The following is a 17136-nucleotide window of genomic DNA, read 5'->3' as shown; positions in this document are numbered from 1 at the left end:
TAATGATATTTGAGATTGAAAATGCAAACCTTGCACTTCACAGATATACATGTAAGCGTTGTTACACGATACATCATTTATTTTCTCGCCGTTGTAATTATTCCTGAAGAATTAAAAGAAAATATGTAAGTTAATTATATACACGTGCAGATTAATAACCATTATTATTGCAGAATTATAACACTGAATGAAGATGTGACTTAAATGGAAATATCGTAATATTACCTAAATAAAAAAACGCTGGTCACTGTTGATTGATTAAGTCTAACAATATAGTATTTACGCACGCCTGCGTAGATGTATATGAGTGTGTGTGTGCGTGAGTGTATATATGAATCAATATAAATCCAAACTGGGGAAGCTAGAAACTCCAAACTTTAGCAGCGTTTCAAGCAATTAAATTTACAGGACAAAAGTTTAAGAACAAAGTATATTGTATGCATGAGCGCAATAGAACTCAAGGCGAAACATAGACAACAGCTCTATACATTACACACATGTTACCCGTGCAATCAAATTTTAGATAAAAGGATAAAGTGGCCAAATCAACAAGCATTTTACCCGCTTATAACTATGCAACCACAAGGCCTACATTACGACTCTGAGGATTGATAAAGATATATTGATAATGATGAAATTTTGGCTCAGGTTAGCATATTTTCCGGGTGCTGTAAACTGTAATAATGTACTTACCAAAGATGTACACATGGTCCATCACCATTAGGCTCACCCTTAGCAAATGGTTGATATGTAGCCATGGAACCACTCATTGTCAATAGCAGACTGCCAACGGTTCTGGGGCCAATCCAGATATTTTGATTGGTAATACCTTGTTGTTGCATCTTTTCTAGTATAGTATAATGAACATTCTCATCTCTCAAGTCAGTTAGCATCATACCCTGATCCATGCAGGACTTGGCTGCTTCTCTGTACTTCTTCTTATCAGTGAATATGCGGTATTGGTTGTCAAATATAGGTGTGCTCACAGCAGATTCTTTGTGAAAAAATGGATGCGTAAGTTATTAGTTGTATGTTTCTTACATATGCACTACTGTGTGAATGAGTGTTTGGTAGACTAATATTAAAGATATCTTTTTCCCAAGTATAATATCATGTTTAACTTCTGATACGTCAATGCTAACTTACCATCGTAGCATACGTATCCCATCTTCGTACTACATTTGTCATCGTCCCATTGATATCCTTTTGATTTCCTGTCGAAGATAACAACTAACTATTACTCAAAATGAAAACGTGAGGTTGCATATCGAATTCAAATTATACTAATGAAATAGTGCTTTCACAAAAGTAAAATATATGAAACACGTCCAGCTAGTGGCTAACATGGTCGTATATAAACACCCACCATAAATATAGACAGTCACCATTTCCATCAGGTTGCCCCTTTGCAAAGGGTTGATAATCCAGAATAGTGCCATCATTTGATACCACGTTAGAACCACTTTTGATTGCATCAATGTGAAAACTCATGTCAAAGAACCCAAGAGACCGTATCTTGAATGTCATGATAGCATGTGATATTTCACACTCGTCTCTAGCAAGTACCATGCCAGCCGATTCGCATGCTTGAATTGATTCTTCGCGGGGGTTCTTCATTGTAATTAGTTTGTATTTGGGTAGCATTGCAGCAATGTCACAATCTGTAATTAAAAAAATAACATATGATTGAATTTAATCTCCCACAACATTAAAACATTTGTTTTATTGTACTTTGTGTTTCATTGTGTTTTGATATGGATGTTTCTTTACCGCGGATAATCTTTTTAACATATATACAGCAGTCCATATAAAACGATAAAACTAAAACAAGCCTTGAATTGAGAAGGCTGACTTCAAATGAAACTCGGCATGAAAGTTGTGACGCGAGAACTGACATTATTTTATCTAAGGCAACTGACATTACATAAACTTAGGTGATACGATTACGAGTCATATGGCGTTTCTTGCGTGAATGGAATTATATTTAGGCGTTAATTGATATTCATAACTGAACTTTGATTAACATTTACAGTGGTATGTATAAATTTGTATCAATTACTGAAAGATCATATTAATATTCTTACCCAGGGGCTCACATACGTACATTAGCTTCGTTCCACAGCCGAGGTCGTCGTACTTGAAGTCATGTTTCTCCCTTTGGAAGAAAAATAAGATATATTATATACAATTATACAATTTTGTAAACAATTCAAACTTCACATTGATTGAGTGTGACTGATCTTCATCGTACAGCGTATTAAAATATGCAAACTAGGAAAAAAAAATATCCCAACTTTACACGTTACGATGGGACTATTTAATACAGGTTTAATTTGGTGCAACCGTTCACATGTTTTTTTTTTGTATAACAAGACCAAGAAACGAATAAATATAAAAGTTCAGTATTTCCGAGAACATTGGCCCAAAACTCTCTACAAATATAAAATCTGAACTTTCAACGTGCTGTAACAAAAATCATTTTCCGATTACAGATGTACATGTCGAAATTAAAATACTTGATCCAAGAAAATCTTTTTGATTTGACAATCTGTATTCTCGACTTATGATACATTCTGCTTTATATAGTTTTCAAACACTTGCTTATATTATTAATATTTCATTCCATATTTTCCCTCAAATCACTTAAAAATTACTCGGCTCTTATTAAAGGGAATGGTTTGACAAATATTATGTTTCTGCTATACATGAGCGATATCTTTAATTCGGCAACTGTATTCAGTTTTGTGTTATCTGCAGATGATACAAGCATTTTCCAATTTTTCGACTCATATCACGTAGATCTTTTGTACGACCATTTCCAAGTGAAATTGAATTCGGTGATTAATTATTAATTGGTGCAAGGCCAATAAGGTAACATATAATATTGACAAAAGCTTCACAATTTTCAAAATTAATAATTTTCATTCAGATAACACGCCATTAAAGAGGGCAAATATTAGTGATGCTGTACAACTGCCTCATTCATACATATTTTATGTATTGTATCGACATTTGGGGTCAGACATATGAGTCAAACAATTTTTCATATGCAAAAAAGATTGTCAGCTAAATTCGTCTTAATGTAAGCATAGTTCTTTGGAACACATTACCATCGCCAATAAAAGAGAATTACCCTCGACACAACTTAAAAAAATAGTCATGAAAATATACCTACTAAATTACTAGTTAAAGAGATGGAATATAATAGAATTAACAATAAGAAATGATAAGTAATGCTTTGAGAAGTATTTCCAAGTTCTTATAATGGTGAGATGTAATGTTTCATTAGTTAGAGCTACGTGATATATTCAATTAAGTTATCCATGGTGGAAATAAAAAAGCAAAACAAATAAACAAAATAACAAAAGGTCAGTTCACAGCAATTGCCAGAAACTCATTATGAAGGCGTCACTAAATATAATGATATTCACTTAGTGGCGACGAATATAGTATTTTTGACTTGAGTTTCATTTGAATTGTATAATTCTTTTTGTTTTATAAAAAAGTTACCACATATTTGAATGAAGTAGACGGGAATAACTTACCAAAGATCGATACAGTCGCCATTACCACTAGGTTCGTTAGGTGCAAATACTTGGTAACCAGCATTTCCATAAATGGTTTTGACGTCACCGTCGATCTTCCTCATACCAAACCAGAAACTGTTCTTATCTTGTCCCTGGTCTTTGATCGTATCAACTATGCGATTATAATCATTCTCGTCATTGGGAACAGCAAGCATCATACCCTTTTTATAACATTCTCCATAAGCATCGTCACCTTTTACTTTGTCAGTAAAGAGTTGATATTCTATAAATAACAAAGTAAATATTTCGAAAAGACTTTAGTTAATGTTATTCAGTAATCGAAACACAGTAATATGCCAATGTTAAAACGCAAAAGAATTACACACATTTGTATGATAATTCAACAATAATTTAACAATACAATAATGTTTGCTCTGTGCCAAACCAAATTTGTTTCAACCTTGTCAATTTTTTAAGGTGGTGGCTGTGAGAAAGATTGAGCACTGTTGCTCATTCCTCAATTAAAGATATTCTATTCTATTGTATTACAACCATGTGATGTTTAAGATATCTCCACACTATGCTATGTAAATTACAGCCATGTGATGTTTTTGATATTTCCACACTATGGTATGTAAATTACAATCATGTGATGTTTTTGATACCTCAATACTATGATAAGTAACTTCAATCATGTGATGTTTAGATATCTCAACACTATGATATGTAAATTACAACCATGTGATGTTTAAGATATATACACACTATATGTAAATTATAACCATATTATACTTGAGATATATACATACATGTTATGTAAATTACAGCCATGTGATGTATAATATAGTTTAAATTGATAAAGTACCTTTAGGTGCATCTCCCAGTGCTTTACATGGGTCCTCGGATTCTACGCCTGCTGGTTTATCACTTGATTCTTCTGAAAATGTAGAATACAATTTGCAGTTACACCTACACTATACAATGTGATTTATCATCGCCAGGGATTGCCACGTTAAATGATTATGCATACACTATGACTAAGTGTTATATATTACACGTTAGTCAAATATATTGTCACTGCGGATTGTCATGTGTTACACAGGTATTGTAAACGTAGGCGCTGTAACTTGCGAAATTCCAGCATTATTCCATTACTATATATATTGAAGCTAAACCTGGCAAATAGTTGTCTTACCTTCTTCACATATGTAGCCTTTAGTCCTGGTACAACTATCATCGTCCCATTGGTGTTTGTGAGCTGACCTGGTATAAAAATACGTTATCATGCATCGCTCAACAAATCATCACACGGGAACACTAGCATAATAATAACTAACGTGCATTATGTGTTAAATGTAAAATAAAAAAAAAGAAGGGTAATGCTTACCACAAATGGATACAATCTCCGTTACCGTCTGGCTGACCAGTGTGAAACGCTGTATAACTCTGTACTTGCCCGTCACTGGAAATAATATCAGAACCTTGCTTACGGACATCGATCCACATGTCCTTATTGACATCTTCAAGCAGTAGTTTATTCAGTAGACTCATGTGAGCAACTTGGCTATTGTCTTTGGCTAATTGCATACCTTTGTTGGCACATGCAGGACCAGATTCGTCCCACTTAACTTTTTGTTCATTCACATCGAGGCTATCAAGTAGTCCCACCATGTTTTTCATTGCATCATCTGGCACAGAGAGGGAGCAATATTTAAATCAGTACAAGTATGTTTGAGGGAATCCATTATCTATGACTATTTTGTATTAACCTAGCTTTATGACAAAACTCCTCACAGCTCTCTCGGTGTTGATTGCGTTCGTATTACTACCTTATTTGCAAAACGAGATCTGCAAAAGACCGATGTGTAAAAATCACATTCTGGGGTCACAGTTTACATAAACAAATGAAAGTATCTCTTTTTAATGTGTCTGTTTTATTCACACAGTCACATTAAATTCAAGTCAATGATGTTTTTCAGCCAGGTTCGCAGTGAAGATCTAAGGAACAGTATAGGTGTACACATGCTACAAAATAATAATAATAATGAACTACACGTCAACCCATAATAGACTCAAGCACACCTTGTGCTCCATGTATATCGCACAATTAGCTTGTTTTTGGCTATTGTGCGTTGGCGGAACGTCCATTATTGTTTACATATTAATGATATTTGAGATTGAAAATGCAAACCTTGCACTTCACAGATATACATGTAAGCGTTGTTACACGATACATCATTTATTTTCTCGCCGTTGTAATTATTCCTGAAGAATTAAAAGAAAATATGTAAGTTAATTATATACATGTGCAGATTAATAACCATTATTATTGCAGAATTATAACACTGAATGAAGATGTGACTTAAATATAAATATCGTAATATTACCGAAATAAAAAAACGCTGGTCACTGCTGTTGATTGATTAAGTCTAACAATATAGCATTTACGCACGCCTGCGTAGATGTATATGAGTGTGTGTGTGCGTGAGTGTATATATGAATCAATATAACTCCAAACTGGGGAAGCTAGAAACTCCAAACTTTAGCAGCGTTTCAAGCAATTAAATTTACAGGACAAAAGTTTAAGAACAAAGTATGTTGTATGCATGAGCGCAATAGAACTCAAGGCGAAACATAGACAACAGCTCTATACATTACACACATGTTACCCGTGCAATCAAATTTTAGATAAAAGGATAAAGTGGCCAAATCAACAAGCATTTTACCCGCTTATAACTATGCAACCACAAGGCCTACATTACGACTCTGAGGATTGATAAAGATATTGATAATGATGAGATTTTGGCGCAGGTTAGCATATTTTCCGGGTGCTGTAAACTGTAATAATGTACTTACCAAAGATGTACACATGGTCCATCACCATTAGGCTCACCCTTAGCAAATGGTTGATATGTAGCCATGGAACCACTCATTGTCAATAGCAGACTGCCAACGGTTCTGGGGCCAATCCAGATATTTTGATTGGTAATACCTTGTTGTTGCATTTTTTCAAGTATAGTATAATGAACATTCTCATCTCTCAAGTCAGTTAGCATCATACCCTGATCCATGCAGGACTTGGCTGCTTCTCTGTACTTCTTCTTATCAGTGAATATGCGGTATTGGTTGTCAAATATAGGTGTGCTCACAGCAGATTCTTTGTGAACAAATAGATGCGTAAGTTATTAGTTGTATGTTTCTTACATATGCACTACTGTGTGAATGAGTGTTTGGTAGACTAATATTAAAGATATCTTTTTCCCAAATATAATATCATGTTTAACTTCTGATACGTCAATGCTAACTTACCATCGTAGCATACGTATCCCATCTTCGTACTACATTTGTCATCGTCCCATTGATATCCTTTTGATTTCCTGTCGAAGATAACAACTAACTATTACTCATATCGCATTTAAATGCATACTCGATAGGTTCGTAAATATGGAATACCATAACGTCGACTTTAGCAAACAAACGCATATATATAGTACAAACAAAAATGTCAATGTTATAATTTGGCGAATATCTAGTGTAAAAGGGAGTTTTCTATGCTTAAACAAAACAAACCATGTATATATGTCATTGTCTATATTAACGACAAAGATGGTTAAATATTCTAAGGTTAGAACATGGTTCTCTTAGACATAGATAACAAAATGGTCACCATATATAGACCATTAAACAACACTCAATATCTATGGATACATGAGTACAAATTGATTTCACGTAAGCAAAATAAAAATGTGAGGTTGCATATCGAATTCAAATTATACTAATGAAATAGTGCTTTCACAAAAATAATTTAGTAACAAATATGAAGCACGTCCAGCTAGTGGCTAACATGGTCGTATATAAATACCCACCATAAATATAGACAGTCACCATTTCCATCAGGTTGCCCCTTTGCAAAGGGTTGATAATCCAGAATAGTGCCATCATTTGATACCACGTTAGAACCACTTTTGATTGCATCAATGTGAAAACTCATGTCATAGAACCCAAGTGACCGTATCTTGAATGTCATGATAGCATGTGATATTTCACACTCGTCTCTAGCAAGTACCATGCCAGCCGATTCGCATGCTTGAATTGACTCTTCGCGGGGGTTCTTCATTGTAATTAGTTTGTATTTGGGTAGCATTGCAGCAATGTCACAATCTGTAATTCAAAAATATGATATCGCAAGTTTTAAAGTTCCATATTCTCACGAGTGAGAATATCGAACATAAAAAATATAATATAATGCATATTTTTTTTCCATGGTGAATAACCTCTCTTTCATACACGCAACAGCTCATACGCCGCGTTAAAACTGAAACAGAGAAGATTGAATTCGGAAGGCCAACTTTAAATGAAAATGGCATGAAATTTGTGATACGCGGATTGACGTATAACACATCCGTGACATGACCATTGCTGAATTGAATAGCATTACTAATTGATATGTTGAGAGTTGCAATATATATAACGTTTTTCATGCTTACTTGAATGAGTAGTTAAAGAGGGGAGGCAAAGGGGGTAGCTGGTACGGTTTTACGGGAAATAAAAAGGTTTTTTTTACAATTTACAAGGAAAAAAAGACATTTTTACAGTTTACAGTGTTAAAAAATGGAACATATAATGGTCAGAAGAGCTCTCCGACTCAAATTCACCGCCATTACTGCGCCGTGTGTAAAGACGCATGCGCATGTTACCCTCGTAATGCTCTTCATTCGGTTAGAGGGCCTTTTACGTCTTGACAGTGAATTGTGTCATCTAGTCGTTTTAAAGTTTCTAAAATGTATTTTCCCTGGATTATTTTTTACGATTTTTTTATTTGGATGTAAATTCTTGTACGTACCGAGAAAAATGACACATTTTTACAGTGTACGAAAAAATATTTGATTGATTGCGTTGTACGTCTAGCCTGTGATTACAGAATTACGGAATTTATTTTTTCTATTTACGTTGTACGAACCAAAAAATAGTGCAATTACGTTGAACGAAAATAACCCTTGCCCCCCGTTAAATATTTAAGATATTCATTAATGCGGCACTATTTTATCTGAAGCAACATGGGACATGATATAATTTCAGTTGATACGGTCATGAGTCACGCGTTTCCTGTTGCAATGCGTGAAGAAATTACATTTAGGGGTGATTTAACATTCAAAATCGAAAAGTATACATTTGTATAATCTAGCGTTCATATAATATTGTGTAAATATAAATAATGGATTGTTAAGGTCACAATTAGTCCATCAAACACAAATGCACTTTGTCAGGTGTTCAATCAAAGTCACTGTGCCATAAAAACACAAAAATGTACTCGCTTACTTCTCTCTCGCTTGGTTTGGAATTTATATTAATGTTGGTATTAATTGTGTAACCAGAAAACAGCGATTTGGTAACATGCCGTTTTGTGATATAATTTGGTGGAGAACTAGAGACTTTTACCGCAGCAGGATGGGGAGGGGGGTAATGAAGCTACCAGTACTGCCGAATGGAAACATTTCAAATGAATTACGTTTATTGACTCTGTCCAACTGTTCTGTTTCAATGATAATCGTGAAAACAGTGCAAGCCACAGAGTGAAAATGAAATATAACACAAATCACGTGACTGATATTTTTATTTGGAGCACTGCTGTAACGCGTGATAATTTCACTCATTAGAATGTATGGTTCATATATACACGGCAGTTAAATGTGTTTCATTGATACAAAACAATCCTAGTTACAGATTTGTTGGTGTATTAGCCTTGTTTAATTGCCATTACTTTAATATGTCTATCATATATTAGGAGAAACGATATAAAATTGGGGTACAGTCGTCAATGTGCTCTGTGCGGCTATATATGCACTCACAGTTAGCTGGCTGATAATAAAATAAATACGATATTTACTATATGGGGCCGCCATCTTGAATGATGTATAAAACTAAATAAGAGACAAGTTGTGAAACGCGTTTTTCAGATTCCTACAAATCAGGACAAAAATACCAATCTTTCACAAAAATACGGTCCGTTGGGGTTATATTAAGCCAACCGATAACAAACTTCGGCCTAATCCGTCGTTTTTGAGTGGAAAAATCCCTTGCATACGAACACCTAATTACACGAAGAACCTAGAACACTTTTTTGGGGTATTTAAAACTAAAAATTGGCATTCCAGCTCAGCAGCCAATCAGCGACGGCCTAACGCTTAGATGACAATTTCGGTTTCAAATACCCCGGCTTAGTGTTCTAGGTTCTTCTAGTAAGATATGGATGCATTACTTGACTGAAAAAACAAGTAATTCGACACGAAATTGAATTTAATGCTGCTTATTGTGTTATTAAAAGCTACATGTTTAATCAAGTAATCGTTATTGCATAATGGAGCTGCGAATAGTTCTAAAAAATTGAAAACGGAAAATCATGTTAAAATATAAATATTCTTACCTAGGGGCTCACATACGTACATTAGCTTTGTTCCACAGCCGAGGTCGTCGTACTTGAAGTCATGTTTCTCCCTTTAAAGGGAATAAAAAATACATTCATGAACAATTCATATGTTACAGTGATTGAGTATGACAGAATCTTTGATAAATTATTTGAAATAACATGTCACATGCAACACACGCATTAAAATATCACGTAGCATTACACTATTTTGACACCGAAGCAAAGGAAATTAAAAACTATTAATTTGTGTTTGATCTCAGATGTGAAGAAGTATTTTTAAGATTAATATGGTGCGTTTAGATGGATTGGTATAATGCCATTTTACTATAAAAATTACGCGCATACTAGCCACTTACCTAAAAATCACTGATATAAAATAAAAGACTGTTTGTTATCAGCAAGTAAACACAATTAGCCATTCTAACATTATCTCTATGTACTTAATAAGGACAATTGGATTGGTTTGTAGGAGATTCTGAAAGATTATTTTTACTAGAACATTATTCAAGAGGGTAGTCATCTTGACTATCTAAATATAAATGTGCCAATGTGCGATTGTCAATTATGAAATTGAAATTATGAAAAATAACAGACATCAAAATTCATCCAACACCCACATGTATCCAGTTAATAAAAAAACACCAAATATCTCCGCTAAACACAAAAAGTTTCAGTGGGAATACTTCAATGCAGGTCTCATTTTGGTGCAACCATCCATAGTTATTTGTCAAACAAGTGAAAAACACACACAAAAAACGCTGAAGATTACTTCATTACGAGTCAGGAAGTAACAAGCCCCTTTCCTGCAGACATTCCAAACAAAGATCAAATAACTGGCTGGCTGACTGGTATATATGCATTTGTAATACAATTCATGCTACACGGTTGAACTAGTGTATCCATTCTCTGAATACATTAGTATGGTTTTAATTATGCAAGTCCTGTTTGAATGGAGTATGCATAATGCACCGTTGTCCATGGGTTATGGTCCCGGAATATGCACACAATTATTGATAAGAAATCAATATCTTTCGAAAATTGTTTTATACCGGGAAACGGAGTAAAATGATGGACATCATCAATCATATAGATAGTTTGGTTAAAAGGAAAGTCACATTTCCGAATAAAGTAAGCGAAACCAGTTTAATAATCTGCGAGCATCACTGCGTCAACAAATTCTATTAGCCTTTGCGATGTTTTGGTACGTACACTTTGAAAATGAATCTAATTTAACTTCGGCATGTTATTATTTATGCCGTCGCTGTCAAATATAATGTCAACAACGCGCCGTTTGATTTTTCTTATCATTTTACTTTGTGTTACCACCGTAAAATAATACGGGAAAATAATGCTGATATAATATCAGCCATCGACGAATGCTATGCCTTTCTTTGTTTATAAAAGGTTACCACATATTTGACTAAAGTAGACGGGAATCACTTACCAAAGATCGATACAGTCGCCATTACCACTAGGTTCGTTAGGTGCAAATACTTGGTAACCAGCATTTCCATAAATGGTTTTGACGTCACCGTCGATCTTCCTCATACCAAACCAGAAACTGTTCTTATCTTGTCCCTGGGCTTTGATCATGTCAACTATGCGATTATAATCATTCTCGTCATTGGTGACAGCAAGCATCATACCCTTTTTATAACATTCCCCATAAGCATCGTCACCTTTTACTTTGTCAGTAAAGAGTTGATATTCTACAAATAACAAATATGAATACGTATCCAGTAAATATGATTGTATTCTATTTGTGTATCGACCTTTCAAATTCTCTTGTTGAGACTTTCCTGTCGATGGATTATGTACTCAAGGGCACTCTAAATCGATAGTTTTGTACTTTAAAATTAAACATAATAAATAGACACAAACGTAACAAAATAGGATTAAGTTTATTTCTTCGATTGTCCTAAAGGATTAAAGCATCATATGTACAATTAGAAGACATTTTCTAGTTTAAATAACAACATGATTGCCAGACTATTGTCACGTGACTCCAGTCAGTGAATCTATGGCTGTATTATCCAATTTCATTACATCACAAAATGTCAGAAGCAATTTGACAGGTAAATGTCTGGACCTTCTTTTCCCACCAAAATGTTATAAGTGTGATTGGGTGTTCTCTGAGTGAATGTTGATGAAACTGATAATACTATTGCTTGTCGAATGAATGATCAAAGAATTAATAATTCTTTAAAACAGAATTTTCTGATTTGTCAATAGGTTCTGCTTTTCGGTTGCAATGACATCATATCTGATATTGATAATCTGTTCATTCATGGATAAAGTATAGTTAAAGTTAATGATGGGACTGGATAGAGAAGTCGAAGTCACTGACGTAGGCGTTAAATCAAGCTTGTGCTACTTAACACATTCTAACTGATTAAACTAGCAGTTACACTGTATAAGCGGTCTTTATCACATACAATCCCATTAAGTGAAAACAACTATTTTAAAGATTATGTATTAATAGTATATGAAATGAATTAAACATGATGAATCGTTATTATTATTGCTAAAATTTTAACATACAGGCAGTTCAATCTAGACAAATGAACACCATCATTTTATGCAGCTCTCCTCAAAAATAGCTTATCCTCTAATAGCCAGGCTGTTCTTATTCTAACTTTCAAATAAACACAAACAATTTTACTGAAGTGTTCAGTGGTCAGTTTTCTTCATACTCATAAATGCTTGTGACTGCCCAAGTAATCATCTTAGAAAGGGTGATTTCAATATAATTTCCCACTATATGAGAGAAACTAAACAACAATTTTAAAATCAGTATGAACTACAGTGAAGTGTATGCCAAACAAAATATGTTAACGGGAGGGGATAAGACTGGGTACACACTATGCTAAAAACACATCCATGTGATAATGTTATATATTTCTACACTATTTTATGTACATTACAACCATGTGATGATTTAAATATCATGCTATATATACAACCAGGTGATTTTTTTAGATATATCTACACTATGTGATGTTTTAGTTATATCTACACCATGTGATGTTTTAGATATATCTATACTATGTGATGTTTTAGATATATCTACACTATGTGATGTTTTAGATATATCTACACCATGTGATGTTTTAGATATATCTACACTATGTGATGTTTTAGATATATCTACACTATGTGATGTTTTAGATAAATCTACACTATGTGATGTTTTAGATATATCTACACTATGTGATATTTTAGATATATCTACACTATGTGATGTTTTAGATATATCTACACTATGTGATGTTTTAGATATATCTATACTATGTGATGTTTTAGTTATATCTACACTATGTGATGTTTTAGATATATCTACACCATGTGATGTTTTAGTTATATCTATACCATGTGATGTTTTAGTTATATCTACACTATGTGATGTTTTAGATATATCTACATCATGTGATGTTTTAGATATATCTACATCATGTGATGTTTTAGATATATCTACACTATGTAATGTTTTAGTTATATCTACACCATGTGATGTTTTAGATATATCTACACTATGTGATGTTTTAGATATATCTACACTATGTGATGTTTTACTTATATCTACACTATGTGATGTTTTAGATATATCTACACTATGTGATGATTTAGTTATATCTACACCACGTGATGTTTTAGATATATATACACTATGTGATGTTTTAGATATATCTACACTAAGTGATGTTTTAGTAATATCTACACTATGTGATGTTTTAGTTATATCTACACTATGTGATGTTTTAGATATATCTACACCATGTGATGTTTTAGTTATATCTACACTATGTGATGTTTTAGTTATATCTACACTATGTGATGTTTTAGTTATATCTACACTATGTGATGTTTTAGTTATATCTACACTATGTGATGTTTTAGATATATCTACACTATGTGATGTTTTAGATATATCTACACCATGTGATGTTTTTGATATATCTACACCATGTGATGTTTTAGATATATCTACACTATGTGATGTTTTAGATATATCTATACTATGTGATGTTTTAGATATATCTACACTATGTGATGTTTTATTTATATCTACACCATGTGATGTTTTAGATATATCTATACTATGTGATGTTTTAGATATATCTACACTATGTGATGTTTTAGATATATCTACACTAAGTGATGTTTTATATATATCTACACTATGTGATGTTTTAGATATATCTACACTATGTGATGTTTTAGATATATCTACACTATGTAATGTTTTAGTTATATCTACACTATGTGATGTTTTAGATATATCTACAGTAAGTGATGTTTTAGTTATATCTACACTATGTGATGTTTTAGATATATCTACACCATGTGATGTTTAGATATATCTACACTATGTGATGTTTTAGTTATATCTACACCATGTGATGTTTTAGATATATCTACACTATGTGATGTTTTAGATATATCTATACTATGTGATGTTTTATATATATCTACACTATGTGATGTTTTAGATATATCTACACTATGTGATGTTTTAGTTATATCTACACTATGTGATGTTTTAGATATATCTACACTATGTGATGTTTTAGTTATATCTACACTATGTGATGTTTTAGATATATCTACACTATGTGATGTTTTAGTTATATCTACACTATGTGATGTTTTAGATATATCTACACGATGTGATGTTTTAGATATATCTACACTATGTGATGTTTTAGTTATATCTACACTATGTGATGTTTTAGATATATCTACACTATGTAATGTTTTAGTTATATCTACACTATGTGATGTTTTAGATATATCTACACTAAGTGATGTTTTAGTTATATCTACACCATGTGATGTTTTAGATATATCTACACTATGTGATGTTTTAGTTATATCTACACTATGTGATGTTTTAGTTATATCTACACTATGTGATGTTTTAGTTATATCTACACTATGTGAAGTTTTAGATATATCTACACTATGTGATGTTTTAGATATATCTACACTATGTGATGTTTTAGATATATCTACACTATGTGATGTTTTAGTTATATCTACACTATGTGATGTTTTAGACATATCTACACTATGTGATGTTTTAGATATATCTGCACTATGTGATGTTTAGATATGTCTACACTATGTGATGTTTTAGATATATCTACACTATGTGATGTTTTAGATATATCCACACCATGTGATGTTTTAGTTATATCTACACTATGTGATGTTTTAGTTATATCTACACTATGTGATGTTTTAGACATATCTACACTATGTGATGTTTTAGATATATCTGCACTATGTGATGTTTTAGTTATATCTACACTATGTGATGTTTTAGATATATCTACACTATGTGATGTTTTAGATATATCCACACCATGTGATGTTTTAGTTATATCTACACTATGTGATGTTTTAGTTATATCTACACTATGTGATGTTTTAGATATATCTACACTATGTGATGTTTTAAATATGTCCACTCCACTCCATGCTATGTAAATTAAAGCCATGTTATTTTTTTTAGATATTTCCACGCGATGCTATGTTAACCATGTGATGTAATGTGACCATTATTTCTACACTATTGAAGCCAAATGATGCTTTAGATATTTTTACACTCCGCAATATAAATTGCAATTAATGCACTATTCCGCTATGAGATTAGACTGATCAGCTATTTACATATAGATTAGATTGTTAGTCAGTCCGGAGTCTCGTTGGGTACGTATTGTTGTCCTAAATTGTTGTCCTAAATCTGGGTTTTAAAAAATGTCAAAAAATGGAATTGTTCTAAAAATAGCGATTTTTGAACAATACTAGAACGAGTTTCCTAAAATAGGTCACTGTAACACTCAAAAGAATGGTATTTCATGGTGCCATGTGACATTAGCTTACTGATTTTACATAACAAATCAATGGACTTTGTCATGACTTTGTCAACTTTCTCAAAAATTATAAGTAGGCTTCTACATAAGACATTTATTTTATCATTACCAACGGCCACAAACGTTCCAATTTTTATACATGAACGTAACTTAAACAGGTACTTGTAATAACGATATCTTTGGAAAACAAGTATGTTATAAATATCAAAAGAATACGAAATAAAATAAAAATTTCAATAGTTAACCTTCTAGTTTATTTGTTCATTTTAACCTTCTATTGTGTAATCACCCACTCCATGTATTCAAAGTATTAATTCCATCTTTTCAGTGTAAAATTTAGCGCACGCATTAACTACGTGCTTATTACCCCATTGTCCAGAATATGGTTTACATGAAGAGATCTTATAAATTAGCGTCCTGCGTTCTGGCGTTAACATTCAACAAGCCCTATTTCCGGTTTCTTATTTTATTATAGGTTCGTGGTTAGGATGATCGGGCTATTTCCTTCGATTTATAAGGTACGGAATGGAACTTCGTTCTATGTACGGTAATATCCGGGTGGGGGGAGGGTCGATGTAAAGTGCGATGAAGATCCTATAGCATTGATCATAATTACGTCATTATATTGTTCAGTTCGGATGAATAATCAATAGACAAAAACTACAATAGCGACAAGTGCATAACTGCTGTGGTGTTAAAATAATGTTGTGGAAATCATGGGAAATTCGCATCAAAGTAACGCAGTTTGGGGTGAAAAGACCTTATCCTCTGCAAATGTTGTGCCTATTTCTCGTAAATACTTATAACTTTATTTGAAACTCGGCAAATTGATACAACAATTTAACATTGACACAAATTATTTTTGTTGTGGTGCCATGTTTTCAATTCAAACGTTACGTGTTTCTAACGTATTTAAGGTGGCAAAAATATGGAAATTTTAAATATATATCTTTATTTCGCATACTGTTGTATTAAACATGTGTTTTATGTAGCGCAAAAACGTAAATGCATTTAAAACACACTTATAAATGTATTATTCAAATGCATAATTTCATTCATCCTGACGAGAACCAATACAATTACTGACAATGTTCATAAGCATCGACATTTTTCTATGTTTTTATTTCAATGAAATCACGTATTAAATATGATATTAATATATAAATACTCGTTTCACTGTAATTATGGAATCATTACATAAAATTGTTGTCTTTGATTCACGAACGATTTTCGAAAATAGAAACAATTATTATCTCCTCTTTTTTCACTAATCGAAGAAGACCAAAATATTTGTTGTATGACTGTT

At 32.7% G+C, this 17136-nt stretch overlaps 1 protein-coding gene across 1 annotated transcript in view; it reads right to left on the bottom strand.

The window, feature by feature from the left end:
* LOC100378888 (macrophage mannose receptor 1-like) overlaps positions 1–17136 on the bottom strand; it is a 31487-nt gene that overhangs the window by 10867 nt on the left and 3484 nt on the right. Inside the window, exons 3-17 of the mRNA XM_085490688.1 lie at positions 11399–11663; positions 9952–10022; positions 7394–7688; positions 6837–6904; positions 6384–6684; positions 5719–5792; positions 4915–5215; positions 4723–4790; positions 4393–4464; positions 3546–3810; positions 2085–2155; positions 1367–1661; positions 1147–1214; positions 694–994; positions 30–103 (exon numbers count right to left, since the gene is read on the bottom strand). Coding sequence (XP_085346814.1) covers positions 30–103; positions 694–994; positions 1147–1214; positions 1367–1661; positions 2085–2155; positions 3546–3810; positions 4393–4464; positions 4723–4790; positions 4915–5215; positions 5719–5792; positions 6384–6684; positions 6837–6904; positions 7394–7688; positions 9952–10022; positions 11399–11598 — 2524 coding nt within the window. The 5' untranslated portion in view covers positions 11599–11663. The remainder of the gene's footprint in view (positions 1–29; positions 104–693; positions 995–1146; positions 1215–1366; positions 1662–2084; positions 2156–3545; positions 3811–4392; positions 4465–4722; positions 4791–4914; positions 5216–5718; positions 5793–6383; positions 6685–6836; positions 6905–7393; positions 7689–9951; positions 10023–11398; positions 11664–17136) is intronic.

The sequence above is a fragment of the Saccoglossus kowalevskii genome, chromosome 15 (genome assembly GCF_978046115.1).
Source record: "Saccoglossus kowalevskii chromosome 15, keSacKowa6.1, whole genome shotgun sequence".
Taxonomy (NCBI): domain Eukaryota; kingdom Metazoa; phylum Hemichordata; class Enteropneusta; family Harrimaniidae; genus Saccoglossus; species Saccoglossus kowalevskii.
Note: the sequence above shows the minus strand (reverse complement) of the source record. Positions and strands in the feature narration are given on the sequence as shown.